Source organism: Stenella coeruleoalba (assembly GCF_951394435.1).
Source record: "Stenella coeruleoalba genome assembly, chromosome: 8".
Taxonomy (NCBI): Eukaryota; Metazoa; Chordata; class Mammalia; order Artiodactyla; family Delphinidae; genus Stenella; species Stenella coeruleoalba.
This window is the reverse complement of record NC_137154.1, coordinates 35,814,599-35,837,062: the sequence shown is the minus strand read 5'-3', so window position 1 is coordinate 35,837,062 and position 22,464 is coordinate 35,814,599. Positions and strand designations below refer to the sequence as shown.

Sequence of the window (22,464 nt, the reverse complement as noted above, 5' to 3'; positions counted from 1 at the left end):
ATAGGAGAGAATATGGGCTAAGTTGGCCTAATTATGATCAAAATCCAGAAGCCATTAAAAGAAAAAATTAATGAGTTTGACTGTTAGTAAAGAATTTCTACATAGCAAAGATCAGTTTAAGCAGAATCAAAAGGCGAAAGATCATATGCTGAGAGAAAACATTTCAAGTCATATTACAAAGGTCTGCTCTTAACTAACAAAGAACTCTTATTTGATAAAACTTGATAAGAGAAATTTGGTAAGAGAAGGACTAACAACTTGGTGGAGAAATGGAGAAAGGCTAAAATAGATGGTTCACATAGAACTACAGATGGCTCTACAACATGTGAAATATGTTGCAAAGCCTCATGATAATGGAAGTGCACATTAAATCTAGACCAGTATATCATTATTTTGTACTTGCCATATTGGCAGAAATCTGAAAGTTTGATTATATGGGCTAGTGTCACCTGTGAGGAAATTGGCCCTTACACATTGCTGATTTGAGTCTTCATGAGTAGAATTGCCATATGGTGGGTAATTTATGTTTAGCAGAATTACAAATGTGTATATTCTCTCTGACCCAGTGTTTTTATTTCTAGGAATAGATTTACTCCTTTGTACATCTGTAGAGTTACTCATGTATGAATGGGATTAGGTATAATGTTATTTACAGCATTGATTGTCATGGTAAAATTTCAGGAACTACGTAAATGTCCATCAGTAGAGAACTGGATCAGTAGATTATGGTACAACCATGATACGGAATCCTATACAGCTATATAAGAGAAAGAAGTTCTATAAACTGATATGGAAAGATCTCTAAATTATATTGTTAAGGAAAAAAGCAATGTGTAGCACAATGGGTATAATATGCTTCCATTTGTGTAAAGGAGGGAAGGAAATACATATATAGTATTGCATTGTATATGCATAAAAATTATTTTGAAGGATAAATAAGAAATACACTTTTTGATGTTTGTATGAATGTTTTACCTAGTGAAAAAGTAATTGTTGAAAAATATAATAGATTCTTAATTCTAGTTCTATTTTTCTTACAGTAGCTTCCCATTACTCAGAGTAAAATCCAAGGGCTTTATGTGATCTGACCCCTGCTTAACCCTGATCTCACCGCCAAGGAACCTTTCTCACCCAGCTCAGCTACAGTGGCCTTCTTGCTTTGCCTGGAATCTTGTGCTTTGCATTTAATATCTTCTATGGCTAGAAGAGACTTCCTCCAGATCTTTGCCTGGCACACTCCTTTACTTCATTTCCTTCTCTGCTCACATGTATCAGAGAAGTATTCGCAGACCTATCTAAAATTCTAAAAGAGTGTGTCCCCCGCCCCTTGCTCTAACGTCTACTCTGTGCTTGAGTTTTCTTTATAACACTACTATTCTCTGTTAACATTCTCTGTTCTTTATTCTCTTTTCTTGGTCTGTTCATTGTCTCCCCCACAAGATTGTAAGCTCTATTAGGACAGGGACTTGGTCTTGTTTGTTGCTGTACCCCATCACCATGATCAATGCCTGCACTTAGTAATGCTCAGTGAATACTTATAGTAGAAGACTACTGAAATAATTTCATATTTTGAGACAAGTATATAGGGTTTCAGGTCATTGGTAATGAAAGACTTAAGGCACTACAGTTTTCAGTAATTTCTAGTGTACCTCTGAGTATTTTGCTGAATGTGTTTCCTTGGTAATTAGTTTTTGTTTTTTACTATGAACCAAGCACGTTTCACTATACTGTTCTGGGAAGAACCATGTGAAATTCTTGATTAGAAATAATTGCTCCCTGCCTATCCCCAATAACATCTTAAATTTGGTTCTTCTTATTTCTTTCACCAATGATAATGAATATCATTTTTAAAAATTAAACTCTCAAGTTACTGAGTTCTAGAAGCCAGTTTGTTTTTATTGTACCTGTATTATTAAAATGAGTTGAACATTTAATTTTGGAAGTGGAGGGCTTATGGCAATATTCTATATCCATGATTCCTTTATTTTTTTTTACATATTTATTGGAGTATAATTGCTTTACAATGTTGTGTTAGTTTCTGCTGTATAACAAAGTGAATCAGCTATATTTATACATATATCCCCATATCCCCTCCCTCTTGTGCCTCCCTCCCACCCTCCCTATCCCACCCCTCTAGGTGGTCCCAAAGCACCGAGCTGATCTCCCTGTGCTATGTGGCTGCTTCCCACTACCTAGCTATTTTACATTTGGTAGTGTATATATGTCCATGCCACTCTCACTTTGTCCCAGCTTCTCCTTCTATCCCCCTGCCCCATGTCCTCAAGTCCCTTCTCTACGTCTGCATCTTTATTCCTGTCCCGCCCTTGGGTTCATCAGAACCAATTTTTTTTTAGATTCCGTATATATGTGTTAGCATACAGTATTTGTTTTTCTCTTTCTGACTTACTTCACTCTGTATGACAGACTCTAAGTCCATCCACCTCACTACAAATAACTCAATTTTGTTTCTTTTTATGGCTGAGTAATATTCCATTCATGATTCCTTTATAACCATTTTTAAATTGTACTGGATCAGGCTATCTTGCTTAATTCCTGCCACTCAAACTTGAGAAAGTTTGTTTCTGTTAAAATTTAGAATTACTAAGCCTAAATTAGAGCATACATACAATAAGGAAATAAAAAAGAGACTAATTCCCCCTTAATAAGTCTGTGGGAATTGTTTATTTCATATAAAACATTTCTTAAATTTACATTGTTGCATCTGATTGCAGCAGACTGTGGCCAAAACACTGTTACGAATTTAAAACAACTTAATGTAATTATATCTTCTATTTCCCCAAAGAGAAATTATTACCATATTTGATCGGTAAAGTTTAAATTTTGTTATCTATTCCTAGCCAGAAACATCATCATATATGAATAGGATTTAAAGTATTAGACCTTCTCGATAACATCTGTTTTTTTATTACACCAGGTAGTTTTGGATGTTGGTTGTGGAACTGGAATTCTCTCTATGTTTGCTGCTAAAGCTGGGGCAAAGAAGGTTCTTGGAGTTGATCAGTCTGAAATACTTTACCAGGCAATGCATATCATAAGGTAGTTGCATTTTATGGCTTGACTTAAGATTATTTTTAAATTTAATGATTAATATCAATTGATTTTCTTGTCTTTAATAGCTATCCAATGCAGACTCAAGACACTTGTCTTTTAGTAAAAATTCATTCCAGAATAATAAGATTTTAAGTTGGATTGACCTAGACATGTTTGAGCTATGAATAATCTTTTCATTGTTCTTCTCATTGATGAGAATTATTTTTATATAGTTTTCTGTCCTTCCAACTATGGCTATAGATATGCTGATTACAATAATGTGAAATTAGAAATCATGGACATATAGGGCAGTGTTAGAAGACTTGCTACAAAACTCAATATATCAGTCGTATTTCCTTTAGCAAATAGCAGTTCAACTAAAAAGACTAAGGATTATCTTTTTCTTTTTGACAACACTAGCCCTTGTGCCTCCTCAAATTAAAATAAGTAAATTCCAGAATGGCTACAAACTTAATTATGTTCTCTAAAAATATCTCCTCTCTTTGAGGAATTAAGTTAGTTAGGTTAATTGATCCGTGATTGATTTTACAGTTGGCTTATATCCTAGTAAGAAGACCTTCATTTGAATTACAGCTTTTAGAACTAGATTTTGTTAGCTGTGTACTTAACCAAAGCATGTTACATTTGGAACTTTGGAATAATTTCCAGAATAATTTTAATAGCAGGCTTATTAGTGATTCTTTTTTCCCCCAGCTTTATTGAGATATAATTGACACATAATATTGTGTGAGTTTAAGGTGTAAAATGTATTACTTTGATACATGAATATAGTACAGAATGATTACCACCATAGCATTAGCTAACACCTCCATTGTGTCACATGAAATAATTACCATTGCTTTTTTGTGTTGGAAGCATTTAAGGTCTACTCTTTTAACAGCTTTTGCCATGCTTATGTTAGATTCTCGGCAGTGATTCTTAAATGGTCCTCCCCACTGATACATATGTTTTATTCTTAAAATTGGTTAATATTGATCATTTCTGATTCATATAAAATTTAATTATGTAAAATGTTTAAATTTTTAGATTTTATTGCATTGAAGTCTAGTGTTGTGGTTAAGAGTGCAAAGTTTGAGTCAGACAGGTTTGAGTCCTTGCTCTTTCCCTTCCCTGTTGTTTGAACTTCAGTTAAATTATATCTAACCTCTTTGAAACCTCAGTTGTTCTACTGTCAAAATGAAAATAATGATGACTACCTCATATGGTTATGAGTAAGGTAAATAAGTTACAAGTAAGATATGCACCTCAGTCTCTTTGGCATATTGCGTGCCTGGCATGTAGTAGGTATTCAGAAGTTAGCAATTGTTATTACTAACAAGTACCAAATTAATGAAAAAATGACATTGCTCTTGCTTAGATTTTTTCATAGATAGAGGTTTGTGGTTATTATTTTCATATTAGAGAATATGCATCTATGTTGCATATGCATATTCAGTCCATAATCTAGTAAAGTTTTTTTTATTTCTTATGTTGCATTAACTACAACATCATCATTTTGGGGGTTCTGTAAAGAGCACCCTCTCTTGCTTGTGCATTACCATCCAAACAGATGTGAGAACCACTGTCCCAAAGAATAGATTGTTTTAGATGAATTATCAAAATTTTATTGTTGTGATAGTAAGATTACAGTAAGATATTTCTATTAGAAATTCTCATCTTATGAAAGACCATGTTCATTTATGTATTCATTTGTCATTTTTGATTTCTGTAAGGTGAGACTAGATGTGCTGTCATTTTAATTCCCTTATGGAAGAAAAAGATAGTGATAGCACTCATTTTATTTTGTTTTGTTTTCATTTTATTTCACAGAAGCCCTGATTCCTAGTGACTTTTTAGAAATATGTTTGTACAATGATTATAATCAAATTCATTGTGTATGAAATTTAGTGCTGGAGTGTATGGAAATTTTGCATGAGAGCATTTATTGAAAATGACTTAGCATTCAATTCTAGGTACTTAAATTTAACAATAAAAGTTGCTAACATTAACTTAGTACTTTCTATTTAATTATTTTTTGAGGTAGGTACAGAAACAGTACATATATATATATTTGTTTTTATAGAGATTAGGAAATTGAGACACAGAGACTATGTAACTCTCCTTATTTGTAGTGCAGCCAGGATTAGATCCCAGGCAGCCTGACTCCATGGTCCATACTCAAAGCCAATTTACTATGCTGTCTCTTCATTTCACTACTCACAGTGCATGTATTGGTTGCATTCAGTAGTTTGCTTTACTTAGAACCTATAGAGTTTGAAAATCAGACTTTTTTGTTTTGGATGAGCCAACATTGTACTTTTCTTCAAAGATGTTCTCCTTTGCCTTTTTTTTTTCCACATCTTTATTGGAGTATAAATGCTTTACAATGTTGTGTTAGTTTCTGCTGTACAACAAAGTGAATCAGCTATATGTATACATATATCCCCACATCCCCTCCCGCTTGAGCCTCCCTCCCACCCTCCCTATCCCACCTCTCTAGGTGGTCACAAAGCACCGAGCTGATCTCCTTGTGCTATGCAGCAGCTTCCCACTAGCCATCCATTTTACATTTGGTAGGGTGTACACGTCACTGCTACTCTCTCACTTCATCCCAGCTTCCCAGCCTCCCCTTCCCCCCATGCCCTCAAGTCTGTTCTCTACATCTGCGTCTTTATTCCTGCCCTGCCACTAGATTCATCAGTACCGCTTTTTAAAATTCCATATATATGTGTTAGCATATGGTACTTTTCTCTTTCTGACTTACTTCACTCTGTAGGACAGACTGTAGGTCCATCCATCTCACTACAAATAACTCAACTTTGTTCATTTTATGGATGAGTAATATTCCCTTGTATATATGTGCCACATCTTCTTTATCCAGTCATCTGTTGATGGACATTTAGGTTGCTTCCATATCCTGGCTATTGTAAATAGTGCTGCAGTGAACATTGTGGTACATGACTCTTTTTGAATTATGGTTTTCTCAGGGTATATGCCCAGTAGTGGGATTGCTGGGTCATATGGTAGTTCTATTTTTAGTTTTTTAAGGAACCTCCATACTGTTTGCCATAGTGGCTGTATCAATTTGCATTCCCACCAACAGTGCAAGAGGGTTCCCTTTTCTCCACACCCTCTCCAGCATTTACTGTTTATAGATTTTTTTGATGATGGCCATTCTGACCAGTGTGTGGTGATACCTCATTGTAGTTTTGATTTGCATTTCTCTAATGATTAGTGATGTTGAGCATCTTTTCATGCATTTGTTGGCCATCTGTATGTCTTCTTTGGAGAAATGTCTGTTTAGGTCTTTCGCCCATTTTTGGATTGGGTTGCTTGTTTTTTTGATACTGAGCTTCATGAGCTGCTTGTATATTTTGGAGATTACTCCTTTGTCAGTTGCTTCATTTGCAGATATTTTCTCTCCATTCTGAGAAATGGAAATTCTGTCTTTTCGTTTTGTTATGGTTTCCTTTGCTGTGCAAAAGCTTTTAAGTTTCATTAGGTCCCATTTGTTTATTTTTGTTTTTATTTCCGTTTTTCTAAGAGGTGGGTCAAAAAGGATCTTGTGGCGATTTATGTCATAGAGTGTTCTGCCTATGTTTTCCTCTCAGAGTTTTATAGTGTCTGGCCCAAAAATAAATAGAGTTTATTTTTGTGTATGGCTTTTAGGGAGTGTTCTAATTTCATTCTTTTACATGTAGCTGTCCATTTTCCCCAGCACCATTTATTGAAGAGGCTGTTTTTTCTCCATTGTATATTCTTACCTCCTTTATCAAAGGTAAGGTGACCATATGTGCATGGGTTTATCTCTGGGCTTTCTGTCCTGTTCCATTGATCTGTATTTCTGTTTTTGTGCCAGTACCATAGTATCTTGATTACTGTAGCTTTGTAGTATAGTCTGAAGTCAGGGAGCCTGATTCCACCAGCTCCGTTTTTCTTTCTTAAGATTGCTTTGGCTATTCAGGGTCTTGTGTGTTTCCATACAGATTGTAAAATTTCTTGTTCTAGTTCTGTGAAAAATGCCATTGGTAATTTGATAGGGATTGCATTGAACCTGTAGATTGCTTTGGGTAGTAAAGTCATTTTTACAATATTGATTCTTCCAATCCAGGAGCATGGTATATCTCTCCATCTGTTTATATTATCTTTGATTTCTTTCATCAGTGTTTTATAGTTTTCTGAATACAGGTCTTCTGCCTCCTTAGGTAGGTTTATTCCTAGGTATTTTATTCTCTTTGTTGAGATGGTAAATGGAATTGTTTCATTAATTTCTCTTTCTGATCTTTTGTTAGTGTATAGGAATGCAAGAGATTTCTGTACATTAATTTTGTCTCTTGCAACCCTACCAAATTCATTGATTAGTTCTAGTAGTTTTAATTATGGTTTCAATTTCATTACCTGTGATTTGTCTTTTTATATTTTCTAATTCTTCCTGGTTCAGTCTTGGAAGGTTGTACTTTTCCAGGAATTTGTCCATTTCTTTCAGGTTGTCCATTTTATTGGCATATAGTTGCTTGTAGTAGTCTCTTACGATCTTTTGTATTTCTGCGGTGTCAGTTGTAATCTCTCCTTTTTCATTTCTAATTTTATTGATTTGCATCCTCTCCCCTTTTTTCTTGATGAGTCTGGCTAAAGGTTTATCAATTTTGTTTATCTTCGCAAAGAACCAGCATTTAGTTTTATTGATCTTTGCTATTGTTTTCTTTGTTTCTATTTCATTTATTTCTGCTCTGATCTTTATGATTTCTTTCCTTCTATAATTTTGAGTTTTCTTTGTTCTTTTTCTAGTTACTTTAGGTATAAGGTAGATTGCTTATTTGAGATTTTTCTTGTTTCTTGAGGTGAGCCTGAATTGCTATGCACTTCCCTCTTAGAACTGCTTTTGCTGTGTCCCATAGGTTTTGGATCGTCGTGTTTTCGTTATCATTTGTTTCTAGGTATTTTTTGATTTCCTCTTTGATTTCTTCAGTAATCTCTTGGTTATTTAGCAGCACACTCTTTAGCCTCCATGTATTTGTGTTTGTTACTGTTATTTCCTTTAATTGATTTCTAATCTCATAATGTTGTGGTTGGAAAAGATGCTTCATATGATTTCAGTTTTCTTAAATTTTCCAAGGTTTGATTTGTGACCCAAAATGTGATCTGTTCTGGAGAACGTTCTGTGTGCACTTGAGAAGAAAGTGTATTCTTCTGCTTTTGGGTGGAATGTCTTTAAGATATCAATTAAGTCTATCTGGTCTGTTGTGTCATTTAAAGCTTGTGTTTTCTTATTTATTTTCTGCCTGGATGATCCGTCTATTGGTGTAAGTGGGGTGTTAAAGTCCCCTACTGTGATGGTGTTACTGTTGATTTCTCCTTTTATGGCTGTTAACATTTGCCTTATGTATTGAGGTGCTCCCATGTTGGGTGCATAAATATTTATAATTGTTATGTTTTCTTCTTGGATCGATCCCTTGATCATTATGTAGTGTCCTTCCTTATCACTTGTAACTTTCTTTATTTTAAAGTCTATTTTATCTGATATGAGTATTGCTACTCCAGCTTTCTTATGATTTCCATTTGCATGGAATATCTTTTTCCATCGCCTCACTTTCAGTCTGTATGTGTCCCTAGGTCTGAAGTGGGTCTCTTGTAGACAACATATATATGGGTCTTGTTTTTGTATCCATTCAGCCAGTCTGTGTCTTTTGGTTGGAGCATTTAATCCATTTACATTCAAGGTCATTATTGATATGTATGTTCCTATTACCATTTTCTTAATTGATTTGGGTTTGTTTTTTTGGGTCTTTTTTATCTCTTGTGTTTCCTGCTTCCAGAAGTTCCTTTAGCACTTGTTGTAAAGCTGGTTTGGTGGTGCTGAATTCTCTTAGCTTTTGCTTGTCTGTAAAGCTTTTGATTTCTCCATCAAATCTGAATGAGATCCTTTTTGGGTAAAGTAATCTTCATTTTAGGTAGGCTCCCTGGTGCCTAAGTGGACTGGGAGAGCGCTGGCCGTGTTCTCTTCCATGCCCCCCCACGCCCACTGTCTCCCCCACGATCTCCCTGGTCCCCGCTGGACCCCTAACTGTGTGTGTGTCCCACTGGGTGTAGGAACTCTCCTCCCCCAGCCACCCCTCAGGGATGCCCATCTGGGAGGTCCGGCCTTTACTTTTGCTCCCCCTTCCCTCCCTCCCACTCCCTCAGGACCCTCGTGGCTGGAGGGGGCCTAGGTGGGCAGAAGATCAGGCCCGGGATCTCAGCAAGCTCCTGGGGCCCCAAGTGGGCAGGGGAAAGCTGGCCACACTCCCTTTTGATCCTCTGCCCTCCCAGTGGTCCCCAATTTCTGCCTTCGGACATGGGATCCCTTCCCCTCCCCCAGCCACCCCTCTCACCACCAGTCCCGTCCTGCCTTCACTTTTCCTCCCCCCTCACTCCCCCCCATAGCTCCCGTCCTACCCAGTCGCTGGGGGTTCCTTCCATCCCCTTAAGTGTCCATGGTGCCCCACTGGTGCCTGGTAGGTGCCCTGATTGTTCAGAGACGTGAATTCCGTGTCCTCCTAGTACGCCATCTTGACTCCACCCCCTGCATTTTTTATATTGTGAAAAGATAGCTATTTCCATAGTGTTCTCAGCATCTCTCCTTTGTTTTCCATTCGAATATTTGAAATTTATACTGTGGGGTGATATAACCTCTGTTCTTCTGTTTGTGAATGTCCCTGTAGAAGAATATTCAGGAAACAGTTTATGTTAATATTCCCAGCATTTACTGGCCCATTATTCTACCAGTTGAGGAGGCAGAATAGCATACTTCTCTCAGCATCCGGAACCAAATGACTTGATTTCTAATTTTGGCTTTTTGACTATTTAGCTTTATGAAAATGGGAAAATTGCTTAACTTTTTTAACCCTGGTCTTTTTTTTTTTTTTTTTTTTTTTTTTGCGGTACGCGGCCCTCTCACTGTTGTGGCCTCTCTCGCTGCGGAGCACAGGCTCCGGACGCACAGGCTCAGCGGCCATGGCTCACGGGCCCAGCCGCTCTGCGGCATGTGGGATCTTCCCAGACCGGGGCACGAACCCGCGTCCCCTGCATCAGCAGGCGGACTCTCAACCACGGCGCCACCAGGGAAGCCCTGGTCTCTTCATTTATAAGATGGGGTTGATGGTAGTACCTGTCTCACAAGATTATTATAAGGATTGAATCCATTTATGCTGCTTTACCAAGTGGCTGACATGTAACTGCTTACTAAATGTTAGTAATTATAATAATATTAGGTGATAATTGTAGTGGTATGTTTGGCTTGGCACCAGTGCCTCCAATAATACTTTACATTTGGTTGGTTATGGTTCTAAAATGATCATTTCTTGCAGCTATCCCACCAACATATGATGACTCTCTTTTTTGTATTCTTTCTGTTTCACAGTCTGTTCTCTTACACCATAAAGCTTCAAGCATTAGCCAGCTGTATTCCGTATTCACTCTCCTCCCTTGAAATCTACCCTAAGCTTCTCTTATACTTGTCTATTATTGCACTGGAGTTTTCTAGAACTATCATCAGTCAGTGAAAGCAACTCTTCTGATTAGCAGGCTGTGATTGTCTTTAGCAATTCTGAAGCTTCTTTCTCTGTCAGAAATCTATACACAGCAGGATTTCTCTAAAACTCCATAAGCTTACATCTGAAAAAAGTACTTTAAATTCTAAAAGATGGATACTTTTAAAATACATGTTTCTTTATTCTTTTAGATATACTCGACTTACAATCCTTGAATTGTGTTCAAAGTAATGATAAAATAATTATTTCTTTTCTTTGTTTAAAAAACAGATCTAACATTTTTAAAGAAATGAGTGTAGAATGGAGTAAGTTTTGGCTTTAATGTAAACTAATATATATATATTAGGGCTTATATACATATATAAATTATTTGTATATAAATTGGGACTTAATAAGAAAGTCAGGCTTGCAGTTCTGAGGTTGTAGACATGAATAAAGTAGAATATGGATTTTTAAAGGTGTTATATTAACGGGCAAATAGAACTCAAAGTGAATATGGAAGGAATGAAAAATTGTTTCTTTTTCTAGCTGTCACAGTCCAGTGAATGATCATTTCAGAAACATAAACTTACCTAAGGACAGCAAAGCTATTCAGTTGCCAGACAGTTGTATCCAGTGTTCACCCTCAGGAAGCAGAGGTAGCTTCTGGCAATATTTTTACCATTACTCTGGCTGACTTTGGTTTCTCATTGACTCTGCTGTGGAATAGCTCATTATTCAGACTTTTGGATGTTATTGCAGAGGAGTTTTCATGAGAAGATTGATCTATCATATGGCTACAATGCAGTGCTTTCAATCTCAATATGACATTAAAGATGCAGTCTTTTATATTGCCTGTGTCTAGAATACTGTTAAAAATGAAACATTAAGAAAAGCCTAGATCTGTTGTCATATTTATGTAAATATCCTTCTCTGGATTCCAGGATAGGAGCTTTATCTTCTTAATATTTTTATCCCTATTACACCTGGCAAAGTGTCTTATATGTGGTAGATACTTAGTGAAAGGTTTTTGAGAAGAATAAAGTAAGTTAATGAATTTAAAGATAGTGGTGGTATATATAATATTTGGAACAAGATCACAAAATGCACCGGATAAATCCTTGAAGTAAGGGATGTTTCTCCATATTTGTTTATAAATATAATAGAAATAATAGAAGAGCAAGTTAAAGCTGAAGGGAACTTTGAACCACTGATGAAGTTAAAATGGTAAAAAAAAAAAATTGCTGCTCAGGAGTCTTCTAATGAAGGTAATGAAGGTGATCAAGACGCCTTACGTAGAAACTAAATTCAGTTTTTCTTGTGTCCCACCATCCCCTTAATTTTGTGTCAACTCAGTGGTCCTGTCTTGGGGGTCCTGTGACTACCCACTAGTTCAGTGGTTCACTGGAAGAACTCACATGACTCAATATAAAGTTGTGTTCACAGCTAAGATTTATTACAGCAAAGGATATAGTCCAGGGACAGTAAGAAAAAGATATCCATAGGTAAGGAGGCCATGTACAGGCTTCCACAAAATCCTTTCTTCTCTGCAAGAGTCACGCAAGATGTACTTTTCCTTCTAGCTGTGAACCTCAGAGACTCTTATGAGATGTCTCTACCCAAGGAAGTTTGCTTGAGTCTTAGAGTCTATAGTTCTCAAAGAGAACTGTTCACGTAGGCACATACCTGTTGTGTGACCAGCCATTGTACAAACCCATGTCAGATACCAGGTACATATCATTAATCTTCATGTTTACTTTAAACATTGCTGTCCTCCTGATTTGTCTTGGTCCACAGCTTCACGTGTATAGAATAGCATCATTAACCAGAAACTACATGAATGTTCAGGAGTTTTGTTCTTAGGGTTTGATGCAGAATTATTGACATGGTTACAGAGATAAGTAAGAACTGAGAGAACAGACCTGCATTAACTCTTCTCACAGGTCAAAATGGGAACCTGGGACTCAAACTTGGCGTCTCCATCAGCAGACTTGCTGGAGATAGAGTCCTCTTGAAAAGCCTTACTGTTTCTCACATCCATCCCTTGTCTACAGTTGATGTGTCTTTTATATTTATTTATTTATTTTTATTTATTTTTGGCTGCATTGGGTCTTTGTTGCTGCACTCGGGCTTTCTCTAGTTGCAGCGAGTAGGAGCTACTCTTTGTTGCGGTGGGTGTGCTTCTCATTGCGGTGGCTTCTCTTGTTTTGGAGCACGGGCTCTAGTCGCACAGGCTTCAGTAGTTGTGGCACGAGGGCTTGGTAGTTGTGGCTCACAGGCTCTAGAGCACAGGCTCAGTAGTTTTGGTGCACAGGCTTAGTTGCTCTGTGGCATGTGGGATCTTCCCAGACCAGGGCTCGAACCTGTGTCCCCTGCATTGGCAGGCGGATTATTAACCGCTTAGCCACCAGCGAAGTCCCTCATTGATGTTTCTTAAATCCATGCCTTAATTCACATTCTTGCATTGCGTATATACTCACATGAATTAACACATCTGCACATAAGTAGCTCGGTTATTTGTATTCAGTTATTTGGTCTTCTGTCATGTACTCTCTCAGTGCAGCCAGATTGACTTTCCTACCAATTCTCTTCCCCTTTAAATAAATAAAGGAAGAAAGGGGAAAAAGTTGTTTTTGTGTTGGGAAGACATGAGAGAATAAAGGAGAAACTAAAAATTACCTCTAATCCTGGTATGAGATCTCACTTTAAAGACTTAGGTTACAGGAGATGAAGTACATGAAAATGTAAGCTTTACTAAAAATATAAGCTCCCTAAGGTTAGACAGGGATTTTTCTCCATTTCATTCACGGATGTGCCCCAACCTCCTGGGAGGGTACCAGGCACACAGGTAGGTATTCAGTGTACATACTTACTCAATGAATGAATGAATGAATGTATTTTCAAGATCCAGGACATCAAACATTCAAAGCCAGATAAATTGTCAACACGAAAGACTGAAAACCTATTGTCTCTGCTTGAATCCAGGTTATTCTTTCTTCATTTTTTTCATTGTGTTAGAAGCTAAGCTATTGCTAATTTTAAATAATAAATGTCCCCAGTGTTAGTAATTGCACAGCTACACTCCTGTAAACACAAATGGTACATTTGGGAGGGAGGCAGCTCATGGAATAGCTTTGTTCTGATTGCAAGTCTGGCCCCTGCATTGAAATTATCTGCCTGGTAGTACTTGTTGTTTATGAGATGTCCTTACATCTTTCCCCTATCTCAAATAGTTAAGGATTCCTTTTGTTTTACATTTATGAATGGAGGACTAGATTATTTCATAAAGGTAATTGGTATGGGTTTTCTCTCATCTCTCTGAGAAAAAGGGAGGGAGATCTGTTCTGGGCACCACTTTTCCTATGATTTTTCAGTTCCTTTGTCACTTCCACTTTGTATACCTCTTGACATCAGGGATTTGTGTTGTGAAAAATGGCTCCCACCTCCACTACAGTCTTCTCTGATGTGTGCTCTGAGCACTGGGTCCTTCTTCACAAGTTTACCAAAATCATTTGAGTCTCCTTTTTTTCCCCACTGAATTTATCAGAATGTTTGGTTGTTTGATATTACCTTCTAAAATCTCCATGAGTTTATAAGTGTATTACATTTTGTATTACTTTATTGTCATTTCAGCATGCTTGGGGAACGAGAGAAATATGTATGCTTGGGTGCCATAGCTAACTGAAAGCAAAGTAATACTATATGCCTTGTATATTTTTATATCAGGGTATTCCCTCCCTGTCCCCCTGCCCCATATGCATTTTGAAAAAATAGTTATCACCCATGTATTCTTCTAGGTAAACTTTATAATAATTTTGTCACCAGCTTTAAATGCCATTTAGTTGATAAGGTGTTCATTGTATGAACCCCTGTGGTACTTTATGCTGTTTGCACGTCTCTCTCTCTGCTAGACCATGTTCTTTCTTAGAACCTAGACTATGTCTTTTATCAAAATCACATTGGGCAGAGGTACATTACAAATTTGATCCTATATTTCTCATTCTAAAAATCCTGAAATGTCTCCTCATTATCTCTAAATAAAATCTAGACTCCTTTGCATCCCCTGTAACTACCTCCCAGCTTTGTCACTCCATACTACCTCTTGTTGTTCTAATCATACTAAACTATTTATAGCTCTTCAAACTTGGAATTTCTCTTCCATACACACACACGCACACACACACATAACCACAAGCAGTTTGTGCACACAGAGATGAGGCACCCTCCTTTACCCCCATGCTTGCATACGTCTTTGTGGATGCTCTGTTTTTTCCTGACTAAGCTCAAATGTCACTTAGTTAAGGGCTTATTATATTAGCTCCTGTGGACCCTGTGTTCTTTACTGCTCTGAATCCCTTAGACCATGTTCTTAAGCGCACAGACCATGTCTTTTATCTCTGTATGCCCAGTATCAGATAATCATGATGATGTCCCTGTATCATGAGATAAAACTTAAATTGCTACTTTTAAGATAGGAAATAATATAGGATAGTGATTGTTGTTCTAACAAAATGTTCACTTAGAAAAATAGATAATTTGTGTTTATTGGATTAGTTAAGAGACTTACTTAGCGTACTCTTTTTATTATGGTGTTGTATTTCTATAGATTAAATCTATGCTAGTTTTTGAGCAGGTGTTTCCAGAGATAGAATTCATTTCGAATGCTTTTTTTTTTTTTTTTTTTTTTTTTTTTTGCGTTACGCGGGCCTCTCACTGTTGTAGCCTCTCCCGTTGTGGAGCACAGGCTCCGGACGCGCAGGCTTAGAGGCCATGGCTCACGGGCCCAGCCGCTCCGCGGCATGTGGGATCTTCCCAGACCGGGGCACGAACCCGTGTCCCCTGCATCGGCAGGCAGACTCTCAACCACTGCGCCACCAGGGAAGCCCTCGAATGCTTTTATGCTAATGTAAGGTTTAGTGATTGGACACTTGAGAAAAGAAAAATAAGTAAAATCTATAGTTTCTTTCATGAATGGTAAATCAGGTGGTGATTAAGATGAGCAGTCTCATAAAAGGGGTTATCTACATGAATGATATCTGTTGTGATGTTTTAATACAGAATTACTGGGAATTATGGCCTTTGTCTTTTTTTCTGTATTCCCTGAAATCTTAATCTTTCCGGTTATATTTATATTTGAACAAGTAATTACTGAGGCAAATAGGATTATGACTTGTAGCAGACAATAAACAGCCTGAGCAGATGGCCTTTTACAGGATACACCTTGTTTCGCATGAGCATTCTGAAGATATTTTTACGGCAGTGGGAACATTTTGCTCTTTTTAGAAGATTGCTTTCTGTTTCCTTTGAAGTGTTTGTAGTTGTGAAAGCCCAATTAAATATTGCAGTAAATAGTAAGCAACTGCAGCAGTTTTTTCATAGAGAATTTTATTAAGTACCTCTTTGAAAAAACTCAGGATATAAACATCCTTTCTTTTTTACCTTTGTGTGAGATATACATATTAAAAAGTACATAACACATAAATTATATGTTCTAATATGCATATGTATGGATAAATAATAGGAAAGAGAACATTTCCAGCACTTTAGCATTCCTCCCACCTCCTTTTGCCCTTTTTCAGTCAGATGCTCTCCCTGCTTGATTGAGGTAAGTACCATACTGACTTTGGTGGTAATCACTTCCTTTATATTGCTTTATATATTAACCACTTAAATGGGCATAGTTTAGTTTACTCAATTTTGACCTTTAGATAAATGAAATCATATGCATTCTTTTTGTCTAGCTTGTTTTGCTCAACATTATTTTTAGTGTTCATTCATGTTTATTATTATATAGAATGCCATTGATTAATATATCCCAATTTATCTTTTCTGTTCTTGATGGGAATTTTTGTGTTTTCCAGTTTAGGTCTGTTAAGAACGATTTTGTTATGAACTTTCTGTACATGTGCCTGGTACACACATCTGTGGGGTATATATTTACATATAAAATTGCAGGCTTTAGGGTATACATATCTTCACATTTTCTCAGCATCGCCAGGCTATTTTCCAGAGTGGTTTTACCAATTTATACTTCTACCAATAGTATATAACATTTCTGGTTGGTATTGCCTACCTTTAAGAACTTTTTCCAGTTGGTTGTATAGCAGTACCTCATTGCAATTTAAATTTGCACTTCTGTGATTGTCAGTGAGGCTGAGCATCTTTTCATGTGATTATTGGACATTTGGATTTCCTTTTCTGTGAAATATCTGTTTATGTCTTTTGTTCAGGTTTCCATTGAGTTGGGCCTTTTTATTATTTGTAGGCAATCTTTAAATTTCTTTTTATTTGATTTGTTTATAGATTTTATGTAATGAAAAAGTTCTCATTCTTGCTTGCTATTTCACTGTCTTCATAGTGACTTTGATGTACTGAAATTCTCAGTTTTCATGAGCATCATTCATGTTTATGGTTGCCACTATATGTGAGTTGGGTAAGAAGTCTTATGGAGGTGTTTTCCTATATTCTCTTATAAATTTTATAGTTGTGTTTTTTACATGTAAGTTTGTAATCTACCAAGCATTGTTTTTTGTATATGGTATGAGGTAGTGATCCAGCTTTTTATTATTACTATTATTATTATTATTATTATTTGTAATCTGTTTAAATGACCTAGTTGTCCCAGTCTCACTTAGTACAGAGACCATTCTTTCCTCTCTACTTTGCACTGTCATATTTGTTGAGAATCAAGCATCCATATATGAGGCCAGTATAACCTTTATACCAAAACTCTACTAAGGCAGTAGAACAGAAAATTACAGGTCACTCATTTGTGAACATATGTGCAGACATCCTATACAAAATATTAGAAAATTAATTGAGCAATATATTGGAAGGTAATAAAGTTTATCCCAGGAGTACAAGTTTGGTTAAATTTGAGAAAATCAACCAGAAAAATATTTTGAGATATCTCAGGAAAAAAAGTTTGATAAAATTCCATATCCCTTCAATGTATCTATATATTAAAACTCTTAGCAAACTAGAACTAGAATGTTATATTGTAACATGGCACAGTGTATCTACAAAAACCAGAATTACAGCCTAGAACTTGATGAAGCTTTGAAAGCATTCACTTTAAGTTCAGGAACAGGACAGGGATACTTGCCATCACCTTTTCTATTCAACACTGTAAAGGAGATCCTAGACAGTGGAGCAAGGCAATAAAAAGAAGGGTATAAGAATTGGAAATGAAGGAACAAGACTGTTCTTGTTCCCTAGTAATATGTTTGTGAATATTGATATCAGAAATAAGCTATAAATAAGTTATTACAATAATAAAGTATCAAGGTGCTGAATACTTTAATTTTTTTAATTTGACATATAGTTGATTTACTGTTGTGTTAGTTTCTGGTGTACAGCAAAGTGATTAAGTTATACATATATACTTTTTCATCTTCTTTTCTATTATCATTTATTAAAAGATACTGAATATAGTTCTCTGTGCTATACAGTAGGACCTTGTTGTTTATCTGTCTTAATATATAGCAGTTTGTATCTGCTAATCTCAAACTCCTAATTTATCCCTGTCCTCTGTCCCTCTCTGCCTTTCCCCTTTGGTAACCATAAGTTTGTTCTCTGTTTCTGTGCCTCTGTTTCGTATATAAGCTCGTTTTTATTACTTTTTAGATTCCACATATGAATGATATCATACACTATTTATCTTTCTCTGTCTGACTTGTTTCACTAAGCATAATATTCTCTAGGTCCATCCATGTTGCTGCAGGTGGCAATATTTCATTCTTTTTAATGGCTGATTAGTATTCCATTGTGTGTGTGCGTGTGTGTGTGTGTGTGTATCATATCTTCTTACTCCAGTCATCTGTTGCTGGGCACTTGCGTTGCTTCCATGTCTTAGCTATTGTATATGGTGCTGCTGTGAGCACTGTGGTGAATGTATCTTTTTGAATTAGTGTTTCTGTTTTATCTGGATATATACCCAGGAATGGAATTGCTGGATCATGTGGTATTTCTGTTTTTAGTTTTTTAAGGAACCTCCATACTGTTTTCCATAGTACCTGCACCAATTTACATTCCCAGTAGCAGTGTAGGAGAGTTCCCTTTTCTCCACATCCTCTGCAGCATTTATTATTTATAGACTTTTTAATGATGGCCATTCTGACTGGTGTAAGGTGGTACTTCATTGTAGTTTTGATTTGCATTTCTCTAATAACTAGTGATGTTGAGCATCTTTTCATGTGCCTGTTGACCATCTGTATGTCTTCTTTGGAGAAATGTCTACTTAGGTCTTCTGCCCATTTTTTCATCGAGATGTTTGTTTTTTTGTTATTGAGTATTATGAGCTGTTTGTATATTTTGGAAATTAAGCCCTTGTCAGTTGCATCATTTACAAATATTTTCTCCCAGTCTGTAGGTTGTCTTTTTGTTTTGTTTTGTTTATGGTTTCCTTTGCTGTACAGAGTTTGATTAGGTCCCATTTGTTGATTTTTGCTTTAATTTTTATTGCCTTGGGAGACTGACCTAAGAAAATACTGTTACAATTTACCTCAGAGACTGTTTGCCTATGTTCTCTTCTAGGAGTTTTATGGTATCATGTCTTATATTTGAGTCTTTAAGCCATTTTGAGTTTATTTTTGTGTATGGTGTGAGGGGTTTACATGCGGCTGTCCAGCTTTCCCACCACCACTTGCAGAAGAGACTGTCTTTTCTCTACTGTATATTCTTGCCTCCTAGGTCGAAGATTAATTGACTGTAGGTGGTGGTTTATTTTCGGGCTCTCTTTTCTGTTCCATTGATCCATATGTCTGTTTTTATGCCAATACCATGCTCTTTTTTTTTTTTTTTTTTTTGCGGTACACGGGCCTCTCACTGCTGTGGCCTCTCCTGTTGCAGAGCATAGGCTCCGAACACGGAGGCTCAGCGGCCATGGCTCACCAGCCCAGCCGCTCCGTGGCATGTGGGATCTTCCCGGACTGGGGCACGAACCCGTGCCCCCTGCATCAGCAGGTGGACCTTCAACCACTGTGCCACCAGGGAAGCCCCATACCATGCTCTTTTGATTCGTGTAGCTTTATAGTATTGTCTGAACTTTGGGAGGGTTATGCTTTCAGCTTTGTTTTTTTTCCTCTGGATTACTTTGGCAATTCTGGGTCTTTTGTGGTTCCATATAAATTGTAGGATTATTTGTTCTAGTTCTTTGAAAAATGTCATAGCTAATTTGATAGGGATCACATTCAATCTGTAGCTTGCTTTGGGTAGTATGGCCATTTTAACAATATTAATTCTTCCAGTCCAAGAACATGGGATATCTATCTGTTTCTTTAAATCATCTTCAGTTTCCTTTACCAGTGTTTTATAGTTCTCAGTGTATAAGTCTTTCACCTCCTTGGTCAGGTTTATTCCTAAGTATTTTTTTTTAAATGTAATTTTAAAAGGGATTTTTTTTTTTTTACTTTCCTTTCTGATATTTCATTTTTAGTGTAAAGAAATGCAACAGATTTCTGTATGTTACCCTTGTATCCTGCTACCTTGCTGAATTTGTTTATCAGTTCTAGTAGTTTTTGTGTGGAGGCTTTAGGTTTTTCTATATAAAGTATCATATCATCTGCATGTAATGACAATTTTATCTCTTCCCTTCCAATTTGGATACCTTTTATTTCTTTTTCTTGTCTGATTGCTGTGGCTAGGACTTCCAATACTATGTTGAATAGAAGCAGTGAGGGTGGTCATTCTTGTCTTCTTCCTGAATTTAGTGGGAAGGCTTTCAGCTTTTCACCATTTGGTTTGTTGAAAATTTTTGCATGTATATTCGTCAAAGATATTGGCCTCTACTATATGTGTGTGTGTGTGTATTTTCTTTTGTTTTTTGTAGTGTCTTTGTCTGCTTTTGGTATCAGTGTGATGATGGTGGCTTCATAGAATGACTTTGGAGGTGTTCCTTCCTCTTCAGTCTTTTGGAATAGTTTGGGAAGGATTGGTATATGTTCTTCTTTGTATGTTTGGTAAAGTTCTTCAGTGAAGCCATGTGGTCCTGGACTTCTGTTTGCAGGGAGTTTTTTTATTACAGATTCTATTTCACTTCTAGTGATTGTTCAGTTCAAATTATCTGTTTCTTCTTGATTAAATTTTAGTGGGCTGTATGTTTCTAGAAACTTGTCCATTTCTTCTAAGTTGTCCAATTTATTGGCATATAATTGTTCATAGTACTGAATACATAATTAATATGAAAAATTGTATTTCTGTAAAGAACATGAAACACACACTGAAAATTAAAGTATATCAAAGTGTATTGTTAATATTTCTAACCTCCTTCCAGACAATGCAAGGACGTTAAGTCACTTTTTTTTTTTTTTTTTTTTGCGGTACTCGGGCCTCTCACTGCTGTGGCCTCTCCTGCTGCGGAGCACAGGCTCCGGACGCTCAGGCTCAGCGGCCATGGCTCACGGGCCCAGCTGCTCCACGGCATGTGGGATCCTCCTGGACCGGGGCACGAACCCGTGTCCCCTGCATCGGCAGGCAGACTCTCAACCACTGCGCCACCAGGGAAGCCCATTAAGTCACTTTTAATGGAAAATTCATCCAAGGGATGAATATCCCCCAATAGATGCTGTGCATGAACTACCAGTCAGCTGTTTTAACAACTTCTTCCCCGTTTTATCCTCTGACATTGGTCAGTATTTCCTTGCCATGTATTTCTCTGGTATCTTTACTCTTACAACATTTTCTACAATGATTTCTGCAAAGAAAAAACCTGTGAAGACCCTAATGACTACCAGGATTTGAACCATTCTTTACAAAGCTTATTAATAACTCAGTAGAAATGTTATCTAATTTCTCTTTTTCACATCATATTTCGAAAGCTATCTAAACTCCCCTCTCAGTGAGCTGGTTTTTGTTTCCTCCCTCTGTCTTTTCTCCTGTTGATGCCCCCTTTCTTTTGTATGTCAAAAACATCATGCAGTACTATTCTTGGTAACTGAACAAAGTAATCAGATACTGCCTCCTGAATATTCTCTTGGCTTCCCAATAACAAGATTACATAAAGTGCTCAAGAAGGAGTTGTTGCTGATTTCCACATCTGTTCTTATCTTTGCCAATAGCATTAAATTATATTGTTATCATAAAGCCAGTCTAAGTTGACTTGCATGCATAACATGCCTACTGTTTTAGAGAACTGTTCTGCTTGAGGGTTGGGGTGATGACAGGGGATTACCTCTCTTGAGATAGATAAACTGCAGCCCTGCTCTTACTCACTGTAGTAGTTTAGTTGTTGTATCACCTGGAAGCATCTGTTCACAGCCTCTTAGGGATCTATCATCGACCCAAGTAATCCTTTCTACTCAGTTGTATGTAAAATAAGTGATAGTATCCTCCTGATTGTTTATCCATGCCAGTAATGATTTCACCAGCATTTTCTCGGATGTCTCTCAAAAATGTCCTCTTTCACAAAATATTCTCAGCACTCAGTCCTCTGACCATGTCCTCCTCCGTTTGTATCGTCTTTGGGGGTAACCCCAAGCTTTAAGTTCATTACTTTCTTAGTGGATACCTCATCTTCCCAGGCAGCCATATAAGCATAAGAAGGCCTTCCAGTGAGAGGAAAAACTGTTCTTCTGGTCCTTTCTCTTGCCATCATTTCTTCTCTGAAAAGACTGGCATTTTTTCAGAAATGCTAGTAACTGCCAGATAGTGTAATTTTTTACTATCTTCCTCTCTGCCTGCTGCTGCCTGTCAGGCCAGTAGCTACTTTCTCTGAATCTCAGTTTTGCTACTTCACGCCAAGGATGAGTAGGCAGCTATCCCAGGATTAGATCCTCCTCTTATTTTTCAGTCTCCTCCTTTTTCTGGCTAAAAAGTGCCTCAGCCTTTTTGATTCATGGATCTGTATGAGTCCTCCTCACAGCACTACTCTGAGATAAAATATTTTCAAATCAGACACACAGAAACC

The 22,464-nt window shown here is 37.0% G+C and overlaps 1 protein-coding gene across 1 annotated transcript in view; it reads left to right on the top strand.

Annotated features, from left to right (window-relative positions):
- The window catches only part of PRMT3 (protein arginine methyltransferase 3), a 135,414-nt gene that overhangs the window by 25,482 nt on the left and 87,468 nt on the right, over window positions 1–22,464 (top strand). Inside the window, exon 9 of the mRNA XM_079930802.1 lies at window positions 2,936–3,057. Coding sequence (XP_079786928.1) covers window positions 2,936–3,057 — 122 coding nt within the window. The remainder of the gene's footprint in view (window positions 1–2,935; window positions 3,058–22,464) is intronic.